This window comes from Asterias amurensis, chromosome 20, assembly GCF_032118995.1.
Source record: "Asterias amurensis chromosome 20, ASM3211899v1".
Taxonomy (NCBI): Eukaryota; Metazoa; Echinodermata; class Asteroidea; order Forcipulatida; family Asteriidae; genus Asterias; species Asterias amurensis.
The window spans coordinates 2002143-2020543 of record NC_092667.1 but is presented as its reverse complement, the minus strand read 5'-3'; the positions used below and the strand labels follow the sequence as shown (position 1 = coordinate 2020543).

The window sequence follows — 18401 nt, the reverse complement described above, 5'->3', positions numbered from 1 at the left end:
AAGTTAATATACTCAGCGCCTTGAGTACCGTAGATACGTGCGCTATATGACTTCATTATTATTGTTATTATCATTTGTTTTATATCCGCCATTCAGTATATGTATGCCAAGCCATACACAGGAGACTGGCATTTTGCCTGACAGATCACAAGTCAAATTATGCTATAAAAAAAATTGTTTGGAGGGAGTGTTTTTTTGTACTTGAATTGTTAAACTTGGTTTGGCAAAATGCACCTGGTGGAAGAAGTTTAGTTATTCACTTTTGTTTGTATGTTTTATTGTGTTTTGCTAAACACTCAAGTGTTGTTTTACAAACAATTGACAATTGGGTGGTCAGGTTGGTGTAGTGGTATATTTCCTCGCCTACCTCCTCTAGGACCCCGGTTCGAATCCCACTGAGGGCACTATGTGCATTGAGTTTTAGTCCATACCAGTAACAATTTCAATTTGTCAAGAGATGGTCTGCAAAATGGCGGCCAGCAAACTATTGACTGTTGTTTGTATATTTATGAGGTGTAACCTTCACAGAACGGAACCGTGCCAAGATCCTTCAATTGCCAATAAAAACACGGCTCATTGAGTCGCAAAAAAAAGAAGCGGCGCAGTGTGGAGTTTTCCAGTAGTGGTAGTAAATCAATCAATAAAAACTATAGGACATTCAAGCATCTATAATAAAATATATAGATTTTGAAGAAAGAAATCTACATGTAGACTTGTTACGATGTTGAGTTTGCATAATAAGCTGTGGCGTAGTCATAATTGAGATGAGATAGCAATTAGGAATTGCAGGGAAATTACTTATTTGTTTTCTCAAAGACTTAAAATTTATTTCAGCGACGAACACAGAAAATAAGTTGTTTTTAACCACCAATAAATTCACACAACAAAATAGTCATGATCATACACATTTATATACATCTACAGCACTTAATCAAACCTAAAATTGTCTCAAAGCGCTCAATATTTGTCTACAAGGTGTGCAGAGCTTTCTTTGAATAAATAAGACCCATTTAGCACAGTTTAACAAGTACCAAGGTGCTGTGACGCAATCTGCATTCAGATTACCTTTAAACACTGGGGGTTAAACCCTTTCTCTTCTGGACACCTTTGGTAATTGTCAAAGACCAGTCTTCTCACTTAGTGTACATATCTCAACATGCATACAATTTGAATATTTGAACTCAATTTGTTGTCGAAGTTGCGAGAGAATAGCGGAAGAAAAAGCTCTTGTCGCACAAGTTGTGTGCTTTCAGATGCCTTAAACTTGAGACCTCAGCTGAGGTCTCAAATTCAATTCAAATATTTGAGTGAGAAATTACTTCTTTCTCAAAAAGTGTGTTCAGAGGGAACCGTTTCTCACAATGTTTTAAACTAACAATAGCAGAGCTCTCTATTTCCTTTACCAATTAATTTTTTAAGCTATTAGTAATTGCTAATAGTGTCCTGGCCTTTAAAGAGCAAATTCATTTAAATCTATAGACCATGTAACCTGTTACATGTACATCACACATGTTTTTGAGAAAGAAGTAATTTCTCACTAAAATATACCTCAGCTCAGGTCTTGAATTAACCATCTAAAAGCACACAAATTATTGCGACAAGCATGTTTTTTCTTTCATTATTATCAACTTCAACAACATTGAGTTCAAATTTCCAAAGATTTGTTATGTTATACATATGTTGGATGCAAAAAATTGTTAATGGTCTGACGTTAACTATTTTTTTGCATTTATACTCTCGGTCCATTTGGTTGGTAAGTTGTTTGCAACAGCTAATTCTATTTTCTCACATATATGTTGGGATACACCGAATGAGAATACTGGCCGTTGATAATTGCCAAAGGTGTTCAGTGTCTTTAATATCTGTATATGGCTTTATTGTTGGTATATATTCAACTTTTTTCTAACCTTCTTTCATTTACTCAGATCAAGCCAGGCAGTCAAGAGCGTCGTCTGATCTTCATTCTGAGTGGGAGGACCTCTGCCTTGTGCAATCAATCAACTTGACAGGTATATGCCAACTCATAAGGAGAATGGACGAGAAAGTGTAGATTCGTGGATAGAATGTACGAGCTGAAAGCAAGTACATTGTAGTCACAAATATACACTTTGGAGTCTTTTCTCTGACCTTTCACTGTTTCCCCCATTTAACGTTTCAATGAATTAGTTTTCTCAATAATAACAATACTTGTTATCACACACTTCTTGCTTGTTCTGTATTCTGGTTGGCTGAAACAAGATCACGTGGGATGAACTAATATAGGCTAGTCGCGCGCTCGTGTTTTGAGGGAATAGTACCAGAGCAGGCAGTCGCTTTGAAAATAGTGCCCTCGGTAACAGCGCCCTCTCTTGACTTGAACCGTGAACAACAACTACAAAACTCCTTTTTCTGTTCTTATTTGACATTTAAGATCGAGTTGTCTTATAAAACATATACTGACTGGCATAATTCGGAACTAGTGTACGTCTATTCCCCCTCGGGCCTGTGAGTGACCAGAAAAGGGGCCTATTTCCCTCGGCCGAACTTCTGGTCACTCAAAGTCCCTCGTAGGAATAGACGTATACTAGTTACCTCGTTGCCAGTCAATATGTGTATAATAATCAAATTTAGTGTATTTTTTCAAACGATGGTTGGTCACATTTTACGACTATATTTGCAAAATAAACTGGCATACTTTATAGAGCCTGTAACATTATCGAGCACAAACTCAGTTTGCTCAGTAACAATAAGTTGGGTTACTCAAAGCGATTTTTTTGTCACTGGATAATGTTTTTGTAAATTGAAAGATAACAAAGGCAACATGATCATGCATAAGTCTCGATAAAGTTGGTACTTTATTGACAACCTGCATGACCACTCTGCAGTTGGCAGACATCGGTCTAAGACAATTATGACCAGCCAATGCGTTGTAGAGCCTTTAAAGACACTGGACACTACTGGTAATTGTCAAAGACCCTTTTTTTACACTTGGTGTATCTCAACATATGCATCAAATAACAAACCTGTGAAAATTTGAGCTCAATTTGTCGTCGAAGTGTTGAGAGAATAATGGAAGAAAAACTCCCTTGTTGCACAAGTTATGTGCTTTCTTTCTGATGCTTGATTTCGAAGACATCAAAATCAAATTCTGAGGTCTCGAAATCAATTTTAAATCTTTTAGTGAGAAATTACTCAATTGTCTCAAAAACTATGTAACTTCAGAGGGAGCTGTATCTCACAATGTTTTATACTATCAATGGCTCTCCATTGCTCGTTACCAAGAAAGGTTTTATGCAAATAATTATTTACTACTTAGTGTACTACAGTGCCTTAGAGGATGAGAGAGTAATTCTTTTATGAATCATGTATTTTGCATTATCTTACAATGGTGATTGCTATCAACGAAGGTGTTAAATCTTTTTCTTGTTCCTTTGTGTCCATCTTTTGCAGATCAACCAATTCAGGAGAGTCAGATATTCACAAGGAGTTTACAGCCCATCATACAACCATCAAAACCGAGCCCTCATCACCGATGCCTCATCAACTGATGCCCCATCACCGATGTCCCAGTTGTATGTTTATAGTTGTAGATTATAGGTTTAGATTGTAGGTTATTTATCTTGTGGTGAATTGCTCACACTTTCCCTTGTGTGTAGATTTTCTCACACTTTCCCTTGTGTGTAGATTGCTGACACTTTCCCTTGTGTGTAGATTTTTTCACACTTTCCCCTTGTGTGTAGATTTTCTCACACTTTCCCTTGTGTGTAGATTGCTGACACTTTCCCTTGTGTGTAGATTTGCTCACACTTTCCCTTGTGTGTAGATTGCTCACACTTTCCCTTGTGTGTAGATTTGCTGACACTTTTCCCTTGTGTGTAGATTGCTCACACTTTCCCTTGTGTGTAGATTGCTGACACTTTCCCTTGTGTGTAGATTGCTGACACTTTCCCTTGTGTGTAGATTTGCTCACACTTTCCCTTGTGTGTAGATTGCTCACACTTTCCCTTGTGTGTAGATTTGCTGACACTTTCCCTTGTGTGTAGATTGCTGACACTTTCCCTTGTGTTTAGATTGTTCACACTTTCCCCTGTGTGTAGATTTGCTCACACTTTCCCTTGTGTGTAGATTGTCACACTATCCCCTGTGTGTAGATTGCTCACACTTTCCCTTGTGTGTAGATTGCTCACACTTTCCCTTGTGTGTAGATTTGCTGACACTCCCCTGTGTGTAGATTTTCTCACACTTTCCCTTGTGTGTAGATTTGCTCACACTCTCCCCTGTGTTGTGAATTTCTCGCACTTCCTTTGTGTAGTGATTTTCTAGCGCTTCCAACTTGTGTTGTGAATTATCAAGTTTATAAACTGAAACGTTGTCTCAGGCTTAGTTGGGAGAATACTTCTTTATCTATTCTAGCACATTCATTTAGGTCATTCAATTTAGATGTGCTGATGTATGGAGTTGACAAACTTGGTTGCCATATAGTGGAGCCGGATGGGAATTTTTCCCCAGAGGGTATTAGATAGGCGGGGTTTTGCCCATCTCATACATCAGCAACAGGCATGCAACATCTGATTTTTATGGTTTTGGTTTTCTCAGCCATTGAAAAGTTTAAAAAACACAGCACAAAATCTTGCTGTGCCTGGATTTCTGGAAAGGTAAAATCTTTTAATCAAAATACAGAGTTGCATGACTGAAATAGGAGACACTCTGTGTCTAAATTCTTAGGGGTCAAACAAAATTTGACATAGTATTTCCCGTTTATTTAATAGTTGAATATTTTTGTATATTACATGTAGTCAACGTTTCAGGGTGTGCCAGGGTGTGTCACACTTCCTTTGTGTGGTAAGATGCAAACACTTTCCCTTGTGTTACTCTAAGTGGCTCACACTTCCTTAATTAGTTAGTCGGACACTCTCTCTCAAGTTACTCTGAGTTGCTCACACTTCCTTTGTGTAGCGAGTATCTGACACTTTTCGTAGTGTTACTCTGAGTTGCTCACACTTCCTTTGTGTAGCGAGTATCTGACACTTTACATTGTGTACTCTGAGTTGCTCACACTTCCTTTGTGTAGCGAGTATCTGACACTTTTCGTTGTCTTACTCTGAGTTGCTCACACTTCCTTTGTGTAATGAGTAACTGACACTTTCCCTTTTGTTACTCTGTGAGTTGCTCACACTTCCTTTGTGTACCGAGTATCTGACACTTTCTCTTGTGTTACTCTGAGTTGCTCACACTTCCTTTGAGTTGTGAGTATCTGACACTTTCCCTTGTGTTACTCTGAGTTGCTCACACTTCCTTTGTGTAATGAGTAACTGACACTGTCCCTTATGTTACTTAATTTAGCACTTTATTTTAAATACAAGATACACCCTTTTCACTCTCAATGATATATGATTCAGAATCGTACATGCCAAATTCACCAAACAAAATCTTTGAAAAACAAAGAAAACCTTCCCTTGCGGATAATCAGGGCACTCTGATTGTCTTCTTGGGAAACAGTTTTACCAGTCTGAGAGCACTCTGACTTAAACTGCTTGAAGGCATTTAAACAAAAATTGTTTGCAGAACTTTTGGATGAAAATAATTTATACCTTCCCTTGCGGATAATCAGGGCACTCTGATTGTCTTCTTGGGAAACAGTTTTACCGGTCAGAGAGCACTCTGATTGAAACTGTTAAAAGAATTGTTACAAAATTACTTGCAACACTTTCAGATGAATATAATTGAAAAATTCATTTCCAGATAATCAGGCCACTCTGATTGTCATCTTCGGAAACAGTTTTACCAGTCAGAGAGCACTCTGATTGAAACTGTTTAAAGACATTTCAAATAAAACTTTGCAGACACTTTGGACCTTGATTCGAAAAAAACAAAACCAAAAACTATTTCTTATTTATTTCGAATAACAATCAAATCTGAATCATATGTCTTTGTATTATTTAAGTTAAATGTGCGAGTTGCTCCTACCAAAAAGTGAGACCATTCAATAGAGTCAAACTGAAAAAAGATAATGACTTTTCTTGCAAGTGAAGCCATTAACTTTGTTTTATTGACCAAACATAGAAGCAAAACTTCAGAAAAATCAGTAACGTTTTCCAAAAGTAATGACTTTCCTTGCAAGCAAAGCCATTAACTTTGTTTCATTTACCAAACAAAAAACAAAACTATTGAAAAATTTTCAAAAAGTAAATAATTTTTTTGCAAGCAAAACAATTAACTTGGTTTCATTCACCAAACATTTAACACACTGACGAAATCTCAGTATCTTGCAGAGGTATGGACATTTCTATCAAAAAGAATTGCATTTTGTCAGGTAACAAGAGAAAACAATTATTTTTTGCTTTTCTTGTTTGAATTTTTTTGTTTGAGGGTCAAGGTTTTTTTCATTGAAAATTTCAAGATTTAAAACATGGACTCATTGTGTAGGAGTAACTCATTTTGATTAATTAATGTATGTTAGGGCCTCATCCAAACCCTCTGAAAAACTCGCAGAGTTGTGCAAACACCTGTGCCGGTTGGTGGACCCCCTCGGCTGCCTGGAACAAGTGTTGGTCTTGCTGGTCCGGGTGCAATGGAAGGTATGTTCTCTGTTCACTGAAGTTCAATTAGATGCACCACTAGTGTTTTGTTTCACTGGTGTAATGCCTTACAAATTTGATGAGCTAGAGCGAAGCAATTTTTGGATGCATACATACTAGCACATTCCGAGCTGGAAAGTAGTCGTTGGTCCCTAAAACGTTTGGTTCGGCAAGATCTCTCAAGACGTCGGGATGAGGGCCCCTTATCATTTAGCCTTTTGTTGGTCACGTCACTCTTTTGTTCTCTAGTAAACAGGTTTGTGCTGGGGATCGTTTTAGATCAACAAAGGTGCCAAAAGATGTCTTTGCTTGAGCCAATGGAATTCGGACTTGGTGGATGATGAGGACTTCTATTCAGTTGATGATACGATGGCTGGTGAAACATGTTCTGCTTGGTCATGCCACTTTACATCAAAATATCTAGTAAGAACACCCTTTTTATTGCCTTTTGATACCAAAGATGACATTGGATTCCTATCATTCGAATTGGTTGGTTTTTAGAAGAGTTCAACTTTCACCTGTGTTTTGAATTACCCATACTTCCTCTGGTGTTGCGTATTCCCTACACTTTCAACTGTGTTGTGAACTACCCACACTTTCACTGGTGTTGCGTATTCTCTACACTTCACGTGTGTTTTGAATTACCCAAACTTCCCCTGGTGTTGCGTATTTTATACACTTTCACATGTGTTTTGAATTACCCATACTTCCCATGGTATTGCGTATTCTCTACACTTTCACATGTAATTTGAATTACCCATACTTCCCCTGGTATTGCGTATTCTCTACACTTTCACCTGTGTTTTGAATTACTGCCCATACTTCCCCTGGTGTTGCGTATTTTCGACACTTTCACATGTGTTTTGAATTACCCATACTTCCCCTGATATTGCGTATTCTCTACACTTTCACCTGTGTTTTGAATTACCCATACTTCCCCTGATACTGCGTATTCTCTACACTTTCACTTGTAGTGTTTGAATTACCCATACTTCCCCTGGTATTGCGACTATTCACTACACTTTCACACATGTGTTTTGAATTACCCATACTTCCCCTGGTGTTGCGTATTCAATACACTTTCACATGTGTTTTGAATTTATACCCATACTTCCCCTGGTATTGCGTATTCTTTACACTTTCATCTGTGTTTTGAATTACCCATACTTCCCTTGGTCTTGCGTATTCTCTACACTTTCACATGTGTTTTGAATTACCCATAATTCCCCTGGTTTAAATTGCGTATTCTCTACGCTTTCACACATGTTTTGAATTTATACCCATACTTCCCCCTGGTCTAGGTTATTCTCTACACTTTCAACTGTGTTGTGAATTATGCCCATACTTCCCCTGGTATTGCGTATTCTCTACACTTTCATCTGTGTTTTGAATTACCCATACTTCCCTTGGTCTTGCGTATTCTCTACACTTTCACATGTGTTTCAAATTACCCATACCTCCCCTGGTGTTGCGTATTCTTTACACTTTCAACTGTGTTTTGAATTACCCATACTTCCCTTGGTCTTGCGTATTCTCTACACTTTCACATGTGTTTTGAATTACCCATAATTCCCCTGGTTTAAATTGCGTATTCTCTACGCTTTCACACGTGTTTTGAATTTATACCCATACTTCCCCCTGGTCTAGGTTATTCTCTACACTTTCAACTGTGTTGTGAATTATGCCCATACTTCCCTTGGTCTTGCGTATTCTTTACACTTTCATCTGTGTTTTGAATTACCCATACTTCCCCTGGTGAAACGTATTCTCTGCACTTTCAACTGTGTTTTGAATTACCCATACATCCCCTGGTGTTGTGAATTCTCTACATTTTCACATGTGTTTGAGTTACCAATAATTCCCCTTGGGTTGCGTATTCTCTTCACTTTCACATGTGTTTTGAATTACCCATACTTCCCCTGGTGTTGCGTATTCTCTGCACTTTCAACTGTGTTTTGAATACCCATACATCCCCTGGTATTGCATATTCTTTACACTTTCATCTGTGTTTTGAATTACCCATACTTCCCTTGGTCTTGCGTATTCTCTACACTTTCACATGTCTTTCAAATTACCCATACCTAGTGTTGCGTATTCTTTACACTTTCAACGTGTTTTGAATTACCCATACTTCCCTTGGTCTTGCGTATTCTCTGAAATTACCCATAATTCCCCTGGTTTCAATTGCGTATTCTCTACGCTTTCACATGTGTTTTGAATTTATACCCATACTTCCCCTGGTGAAGCGTATTCACTACACGTTCACTTGTGTTTTGAATTACCCATACTTCCCGTGGTGAAACGTATTCTCTGCACTTTCAACTGTTTTGAATTACCCATACATCCCCTGGTGTTGTGAATTCTCTACATTTTCACATGTGTTTGAGTTACCAATAATTCCCCTTGGGTTGCGTATTCTCTTCACTTTCACATGTGTTTTGAGTTACCCATAATTCCCCTTGTGTTGCGTATTCTCTACACTTCACATGTGTTTTGAATTACCCATACTTCCCCTGGTCTTGCGTATTCTGTACACTTTCAACTGTGTTTTGAATTACCCATACATCCCCTGGTGTTGCGTATTCTCTACACTTCACATGTGTTTTGAATTACCCATACTTCCCCTTGTGTTGCGTATTCACTACACTTTCAACTGTGTTTTGAATTACCCATACTTCCCCCGGTATTGCATATTCTTTACACGTTCACATGTGTTGTGAATTATGCCCATACTTCCCCTGGTCTTGCTTATTCTTTACACTTTCAACTGTGTTGTGAATTACCCATACTCCCCTTCGTCTTGCGTATTCTCTACACTTTCACATTTGTATTGAATTACCCATACTACCCCTGGTATTGTGTATTCTCGACAATTTGACATGTGTTTTAAATTACCCATACTTCCCCTGGTGTTGCGTATTCTCTTCACTTTCACATGTGTTTTGAATTACCCATACTACCCCTGGTATTGTGTATTCTCGACAATTTGACATGTGTTTTAAATTACCCATACTTCCCCTGGTGTTGCGTATTCTCTTCACTTTCACATGTGTTTTGAATTTATACCCATACTTCCCCTGGTCTTGCTTATTCTTTACACTTTCAACTGTGTTGTGAATTATGCCCATACTTCCCCTGGTATTGCGTATTCTTTACACTTTCATCTGTGTTTTGAATCACCCATACTCTGCTTGGTCTTGCGTATTCTCTACATTTTCACATGTGTTTTGAATTACCCATACTACCTCTGGTGTTGCGTATTCCCTACACTTTCAACTGTGTTGTGAACTACCCATACTTCCCCTGGTGTTGCGTATTCTCTACACTTTCACTTGTGTTTTGAAGCAGCCTCGCCTGGTGTGACGACCCATTCTGTCTTGGAGTGGTTAATTTATCACCATTAACCTTAGCCCTGTTGAAATATTTGGTCAATGTCACTTTTCTTTAAGGATGGTAGACTTAATATTGATCCAATGTCATCTCCAGTATCATTTATTGGCAAACATTAAGTGAGAAAACATCACTACTTATCATGCGCAAACTGTTGAACAAATTTGTGACGTTTGTGATAATACGTCAGCACTTTTCCGAAGAATTTTGGCGACTTGCTTTACACACAATTGGTAACAAAATTACTGCCCTTTAAAGAACTTGTTTCTCCAACCAGCTCATCATCATCTGGATAGAAGTCGTCATCATCTATCGAGTTAGGATCCCATTGGAACAAGCATCGACACCTCTTGGCACCACCAGTGCAGCTTGGTTGCGAAACCACAATCGGTGAAATCCTAAGCACTCTTGAGGGCACCATTTCATTTAAGCAAGCAACAACTACTTTCTGCTTAGCACTTCTGCGTTTAAAGCAAAGCGCTAAATTGCGTCTAGCTTGTTAGATTTGTAAGACAGTACATCGTTGTTACAAACCACTAGTAGCGCATCTAATTGAACTTCACTGAACAGAGTACATATCAACCATTGCACTTTGGACCTTTAGATCATCACGAGTTCCAGGGGGCCGAGGGGGTCCACCGACAGGCACAGGTGTTTGCACGACTCTGCTTTTTTTTTTGGCCAAAATTTTCAATAAAAAATTGAACAGAACTCTCCTTGTAAATAACCTTACTTGTAACTTGTGTTTTATTTGCATCAACCCTACCACCCCCCGCCCCAATTCAAATATTGAAGGCCCATCTTATCCCGATGGAACCCACCCCCACACTGTAAGGACCAATGTTAGCCCCCCCCCCCCCTACAGTGTGGGGGTGGGTTCCATCGGGTTAAGATGGACCCTCAGGCCACCATGTTTAACTACAATGCAACTGGGCATGTATAAAGACGCTTTTAGCTAAGTATTTTTGCGCATATGAAATTAGGTGTAAAAATAATACACACCCATTGCACTGTGTTCAAATATGGTGGCCAAGTAGACGACTCAAGTAATAATAAGATATTAGACTTCGACTTTAGGGCAACCAAAACTTAAATTGATTCACCCCTAAAAATTGGCCTTTATTTTCGTACACACCAAACCAAACTTAAAATATTTAAACCCACAAGGCTATAGCCTTGCAAACATTTTCAGGCAAAATTTGATAAAACCATAAGGCTATAGCCTTGCAAACATTTTCAGGCAAAATTTGATAAAACCATAAGGCTATAGTCTTGCCCACATTTTCAGGCAAAATTTGATAAAACCATAAGGCTATAGTCTTGCCCACTTTTTCAGGCCAAAATCATAAGGCTATAGCCTTGCAAACATTTTCAAGCAAAATTTGATAAAACCATAAGGCTATAGTCTTGCCCACATTTTCAGGCAAAATTTGATAAAACCATAAGGCTATAGTCTTGCAAACATTTTCGAGCAAAATTTGATAAAACCATAAGGCTATAGCCTTGCAAACATTTTCAAGCAAAATTTGATAAAACCATAAGGCTATAGTCTTGCCCACATTTTCAGGCAAAATTTGATAAAACCATAAGGCTATAGTCTTGCCCACTTTTTCAGGCAAAAAACATAAGGCTATAGCCTTGCAAACATTTTCAAGCAAAATTTGATAAAACCATAAGGCTATAGTCTTGCCCACATTTTCAGGCAAAATTTGATAAAACCATAAGGCTATAGTCTTGCAACCATTTTCAAGCAAAATTTGATAAAACCATAAGACTATAGTCTTGCAAACATTTTCAAGCAAAAACCATCAGGCTAGCCTTGCAAACATTTTCAAGCAAAATTTGATAAAACCATAAGGCTTTAGTCTTGCAACATTTTCAGGCAAAATTTGATAAAACCATAAGGCTATAACCTTGCAACCATTTTCAAGCAAAAACCATAACCATTTTCAAGCAAAATTTGATAAAACCATAAGGCTTTAGTCTTGCCCACATTTTCAGGCAAAATTTGATAAAACCATAAGGCTATAGTCTTGCCCACTTTTTCAGGCAAAAACCATAAGGCTATAGCCTTGCCCACATTTTCAGGCAAAATTTGATAAACCATAAGGCTATAGTCTTGCAAACATTTTCGAGCAAAATTTGATAAAACCATAAGGCTATAGCCTTGCAAACATTTTCAAGCAAAAACCATAAGGCTAGCCTTGCCCACATTTTCAAGCAAAATTTGATAAAACCATAAGGCTTTAGTCTTGCCCACATTTTCAGGCAAAATTTGATAAAACCATAAGGCTATAGTCTTGCAAACATTTTCGAGCAAAATTTGATAAAACCATAAGGCCTTGCAAACCATTAGGCTTTAGTCTTGCAAACTCTTTCAAGCAAAATTTGATAAAACCATAAGGCTATAGCCTTGCCCACATTTTCAGGCAAAATTTGATAAAACCATAAGGCTATAGTCTTGCCCACTTTTTCAGGCAAAATTTGATAAAACCATAAGGCTATAAATCTTGCAAACATTTTCGAGCAAAATTTGATAAAACCATAAGGCTATAGCCTTGCAAACATTTTCAAGCAAAATTTGATAAAACCATAAGGCTATAGTCTTGCAACCATTTTCAAGCAAAATTTGATAAAACCACAAGGCCTTGCAAACATTTTCGAGCAAAATTTGATAAAACCATTAGGCTATAACCTTGCAACCATTTTCAAGCAAAAACCATAAGGCTATAGTCTTGCAAACATTTTCAAGCAAAATTTGATAAAACCATAAGGCTTTAGTCTTGCCCACATTTTCAGGCAAAATTTGCCCACTTTTTCAGGCAAAAACCATAAGGCTATAGCCTTGCCCACATTTTCAGGCAAAATTTGATAAAACCATAAGGCTATAGTCTTGCAAACATTTTCGAGCAAAATTTGATAAAACCATAAGGCTATATATAGCCTTGCAAACATTTTCAAGCAAAATTTGATAAAACCATAAGGCTATAGTCTTGCAAACATTTTCAAGCAAAAACCATAAGGCTAGCCTTGCAAACATTTTCGAGCAAAATTTGATAAAACCATAAGGCTATATATAGCCTTGCAAACATTTTCAAGCAAAATTTGATAAAACCATAAGGCTATAGTCTTGCAAACATTTTCAAGCAAAAACCATAAGGCTAGCCTTGCAAACATTTTCGAGCAAAATTTGATAAAACCATAAGGCTATATATAGCCTTGCAAACATTTTCAAGCAAAATTTGATAAAACCATAAGGCTATATAGTCTTGCAAACATTTTCAAGCAAAAACCATAAGGCTAGCCTTGCAAACATTTTCAAGCAAAATTTGATAAAACCATAAGGCTTTAGTCTTGCCCACAATTTCAGGCCAAATTTGATAAAACCATAAGGCTATAGTCTTGCCCACTTTTTCAGGCAAAAACCATAAGGCTAAAGCCTTGCAAACATTTTCAAGCAAAATTTGATAAAACCTACTGCACTCATTTTTAGATTTTTTTGATAAAGCCACATTTTCAGCCAAAATTTGATAAAGCCATATTTTCAGACCAAATTTGATAAAACCATAAGGCTTGTACACATTTTCAAGCAAAATTTGACGAAACCACATTTTCTGGCAAAATTTGATAAAATATGCAGCAAAATTTTAGCAAAAATCTAGCAATGTTTAATGAAAACTTAAGTTAAAGTATTAAGTCACATATTCAAGCTCCATTGTTTGACGTCTCTGAAGTCGTTCTTGTTATGAAGAGTCTTTCAATCTAATTCTACCAATCTTTAGTGAAAGATTTCTGGTAGTGGACACTGATTAAAAAGTTTTTGACGATTCTGCTATGAACACTTCGTGTTGACGCCATCTGCTTGTTTGCCTCATTATGTTGATTGTTCCAAGACTGCAACAGGTGTTTTACTTGTCTCCCTGTCGACTAGAGAAGTGCACAGTAGTAGACCACGTCACCACGCTTTCTCAACTGATTCTGCTAAGAACGAACGCTTTAAGTGTTGATGTGATCTGCGTGTTTGCATCATTATGTTGATTGTTCCAAGACTGCAACAGGTGTTTTACTTGTCTCCCTGTCAACTAGAGAAGTGCAAGCAGTAGTAGACCACGTCACCACGCTTTCTCAACTGATTCTGCTAAGAACGAACGCTTTAAGTGTTGATGTGATCTGCGTGTTTGCATCATTATGTTGATTGTTCCAAGACTGCAACAGGTGTTTTACTTGTCTCCCTGTCGACTAGAGAAGTGCAAGCAGTAGTAGACCAGGTCATCAGGGTTTATCCAACATGTATGGTCCAATTTATAACAGACTTTGGTTTGAATCTGTATCGATAATAAACAGCAAGAAACTGATTAGTTGATTGAGAAAAAATCACAAGGGTTAAGTCCAGCAGTTTAAATCAATTTGGGCCTAAAACTAAAAGAAATCACAAGGGGGTAAGTCCAGCAGTTTTAGCCAATTTGGGCCTAAAATTGAAAAAAATATAAGGGGTAAGTCCAGCCCTTTTAGCCAATTTGGACCTTTTATTTGAAAAGAAATCACAAGTGGTAAGTCCAGCAGTTTTAGCAAATTTGGGCCTAAAATTAAAAAAAAGGGGTAAGTCCAGCCCCTTTAGCCAATTTGGACCTTTAATTTGAAAAAAGAATCACAAGGGTTAAGTCTAGCAGTTTAAGTCAATTTGGGCCTTAAATTGAAAAAAATCACGAGGGGTAATTGTCCACAAGTTGAAATGTAAATTTCAACTTGTGTTAAAGAAGAAATGATGTGTTGACATGTGCATAAAAATGCACTTAACCGAGCTATTTTTATTGTTTACTGTCTTTCATTACCTGTTGTTCAGTCACATGTTGGTAGTTCCAAGGCTGCAACGAGCTGTTGTACTTGTCCCTGTAGACTATAGAGTAGTGCGTGATACTAGACCAGGTCATCATGGTAGGTCCAACTTATAGAAGACTGTTTTGAATCTGTAATGATAGTAAACAACAACACTGATTAGTTGAATGACAAAGAGAAACAAGGGGTAAGTCCAGCAGTTTTAGCCAATTTAGGCCTTAAAATTAAAAACCACAAGGGGTAATTCCAGCAGTTTAAACCAATTTGGACCTTAAATTGAAAGAATCACAAGGGTTAATGGCCAGCAGTTTTAGTAAATTTTAGCCTAAACTTGAAAGAATCAGAAGGGGCAAGTCCAGCAGTTTTAGCCAATCTGGGCCTAAAATTGAAATAATCACAAGGGGTATGTCCAGCAGTTTAAGCCAATTTGGTCCAAATTGAAAAAATCACAAGGGGTATAAAGTTAGCCAAATTAGGCCTTAAATTGAAAGACTCACCAGGGGTAAGTCCATCAGTTTTAGCCAATTGGTCCTTATATTGAAAAAATCACAAGGGGTAAGTAAGTCGAGCAGTTTTAGACAATTTGGGCCTTAAAGACAGTGGACACTTTTGGTAATTGTCAAAGACCAGCCTTCACAGTTGGTGTATCTCAACATACGCATAAAATAACAAACCTGTGAAAATTTGAGCTCAATCGGTCATCGAAGTTGTGAGATAATAATGAAAGAAAAAACACCCTTGTCACACGAAGTTGTGTGCGTTTGGATGGTTGATTTCGAGACCTCAAATTCTAAATCTGAGGTCTCAAAATCAAATTAGTGGAAAATTAATTCTTTCTCGAAAACTATGGCTCTTCAGAGGGAGCCGTTTCTCACAATGTTTTACAACATAACCTCTCCCCATTACTCGTCACCAAGAAAGGTTTTATGCTAATAATTATTTTGAGTATTACCAATAGTGTCCACTGCCTTTAAATTTAAAGAATCACAAGGGCCAAGTCCAGCAGTTTTAGCCAATTTGGTCCTTAAATTGAAAAAATCACAAGGGGGTAAGCCCAACAGTTTTAGACAATTTTGGCCTAAAAAAAGAAAAGAATCACAAGGGGTAAGTCCAGCAGTTTTAGATAGACAAGTTGGGCCTAAAACTGAAAGAATCACAAGGGGGTAAAACCCAGCAATTGTAGCCAATTTGGTCCTTTACATTAATAAATCACAAGGGGTAGGTCCAGCAGTTTTAGACAATTTGTGCCTTAAATTGAAAAAATCACAAGGGGGTAAGCCCAACAGTTTTAGACAATTTTGGCCTAAAAAAAGAAAAGAATCACAAGTCCAGCAGTTTTAGCCAAGTTGGGCCTAAAATTGAAAGAATCACAAGGGGGTAAAACCCAGCAATTGTAGCCAATTTGGTCCTTTACATTAAGAAATCACAAGGGGTTAGTCCAGCAGTTTCAACTTATAGGCCTAAAATTGAAAGAATCACAAGGGGTAAGCTCAGCAGTTTTAGACAATTTGGGCCTATAATTTAAAGAATCACAAAAGGGGGTAAGCCTTACAGCTTCAGGACCTAAAAAAGAAAAGAATCACAAGGGGTAAGTCCAGCAGTTTTAGCCAATTTGGGCCTAAATTTGAAAGAATCACAAGGGGGTAAAACCCAGCAATTGTAGCCAATTTGGTCCTTTATATTAAGAAATCACAAGGGGGTAAGCTCGGCAGTTTTAGACAATTTGGGCCTAAAATTTAAAGAATCACAAAAGGGGGTAAGCCTTACAGCTCGAGGACCTAAAATCGAAAAAAATCACAAGGGGTAAGTCCAGCAGTTTGAGACATTCTTGGGCCTAAAAGTTAAAAAAAGGAAACACAAAGAATAAGTCCAGCAGTTTTAGCAAATTTAGGCCGTAAATTTAAAGAATCACAAGGGGTAGGCCCAACAGCTTCAGCAAATTTGGACTTAAAATTAAAAGAATCACAAGGGGTAAGTCCTGCAGTTTTAGGCAATTTCGACCTTAACTTGGAAAAATCACAAGGGATAAGCTTCAGCAGTTATAGACAATTTGGTCCTTAAAATTGAAAAAATCACAAGGGGTAAGTCCAGCAGTTTTAGCCAATTTAGGTCTAAAATTGAAAGAATCACAAGGGGGTAAGCCCAACAGTTTTAGAAAACTTTTGCCTAAAATTGAAAGAAATATCAAATTTGGGCCTGAAATTGAAAAAGAAGTTGCAAGGGGTAAGTCCAGCAGTTTTAGACAATTTGGGCCTAAAATTGAAAGAATCGCAAGGGGTAGGCCTAAGTCACGCAGTTTTAAACAATTTGGTGCTAGAATTTGTAAGAATCAAGGGGCAAGTCCAGCAGTTTTAGCAATTTGTGCCTAAAATTGAAACAAATCACAAGGGGTAGGCCTAGTAAGTAGTTTCCGTATCACGCCCCCACTTTTTCATTCGATATGAAATAATATAGTATCTAATTTACCTCAATGAAATATTCCTTTTTGTAAAAATGAGTGAAAATGTGGTGGCGCCATACGGGAAGTTATACAACCCTTTGTAATAATAAAATTGAGTGAAAAAGTGGTGGCGAGGTTCAGAAAATTTTCCATTGAAGTAGTCCAGTAGTTTTATCAAATTTGGCCCTAAAATTGAAAACAAAATCACAGGGGGCAAGTGCAAAGGATAGCCTTAACTTTCCATATCCTGCCATCACTTTTTTACTCGTTTTTACAAAGAGGGATATTATCTCATTGAGGTTAATTAGATACCATATTATTTTATATCGAATGAAAAAGTGGCGGTGTGGGTAAATTCAGTATTAATCAAATTGACATTTGTATTATTATAGGCCTATCAGTACAGTATACACATACAACATATAAGTATCACATGTTTTCAAACCTGCCGCCGGCCCAACAATAAATCCTATAATTTGCTTCATTTCGAACCTCATAACCACCGAAGGATATTTTCAAGTTATACTATAAGTAATTTTCAACTCACCTCTATGACTTTCAAGTTTTTCCATCCGCTGAATTGACGACAAAACGTGGAAAGTTGAAGAGAAAACATGGAGTCTCGTCGTACCAGCAAGAGTCCGCCATTTTGTATGCGCGCGCACACGGCGCGGTATCGTGCATAACAACATAGCCGCGGCAATTTCTGTGGATGAAACTTTCAAAAAGGGGTATTGCAAAAATAAAAAAACTCAGTGTTCAATGAGCTGTTCAATTAAATAAGTACTTCGATTACAACGGGTATAGTTATTTCTACATTTGTTGCACACTAATTTGACAATTGGAGGGGGGATATTTAATTTGTTGTCCCTAAAAATGTAGTGATCACCCCTCCCAAAATAATGGAACTTGAACCATAAGGATAACACGTACGTTTGATTCATGTAGAAACAAATAAATAACTTTTAAATTCTCCATTATACCATCTAAATATATTTCGGTAAACTTGCGTTTATTTTTAAAGCCTCATTCACAAAACTGCTTATGCATCAAAAGTTGTTAAGCACATGCAGCATAATGTTTGCCAGAGTGTGGTAAGCTGAAATAACATTATAATGTCCAAAATGTTACTCATTATCCTGCTTATAGCTGTGCTTAGCAGAAATAAGGATAGGCTT

The 18401-nt window shown here is 37.5% G+C and overlaps 1 protein-coding gene and 1 long non-coding RNA gene across 2 annotated transcripts in view; one reads left to right on the top strand and one right to left on the bottom strand.

The window, feature by feature from the left end:
• LOC139952679 (uncharacterized) overlaps positions 1-10653 on the top strand; it is a 57116-nt gene extending 46463 nt beyond the window's left edge. The window contains exons 6-7 of the mRNA XM_071951881.1: positions 1926-2009; positions 3430-10653. Of these exons, the coding sequence (XP_071807982.1) occupies positions 1926-2006 (81 nt within the window). The 3' untranslated portion in view covers positions 2007-2009; positions 3430-10653. The remainder of the gene's footprint in view (positions 1-1925; positions 2010-3429) is intronic.
• Positions 10654-11036: 383 nt separating this feature from the next.
• LOC139952257 (uncharacterized) lies at positions 11037-17870 on the bottom strand. Its single transcript, XR_011787878.1, has 3 exons — positions 17771-17870; positions 14780-14914; positions 11037-14272 (listed from the first exon to the last, which is right to left on the bottom strand). It is a non-coding gene; the product is annotated as an uncharacterized lncRNA (long non-coding RNA).
• Between the last annotated feature and the right edge of the window lie 531 nt (positions 17871-18401).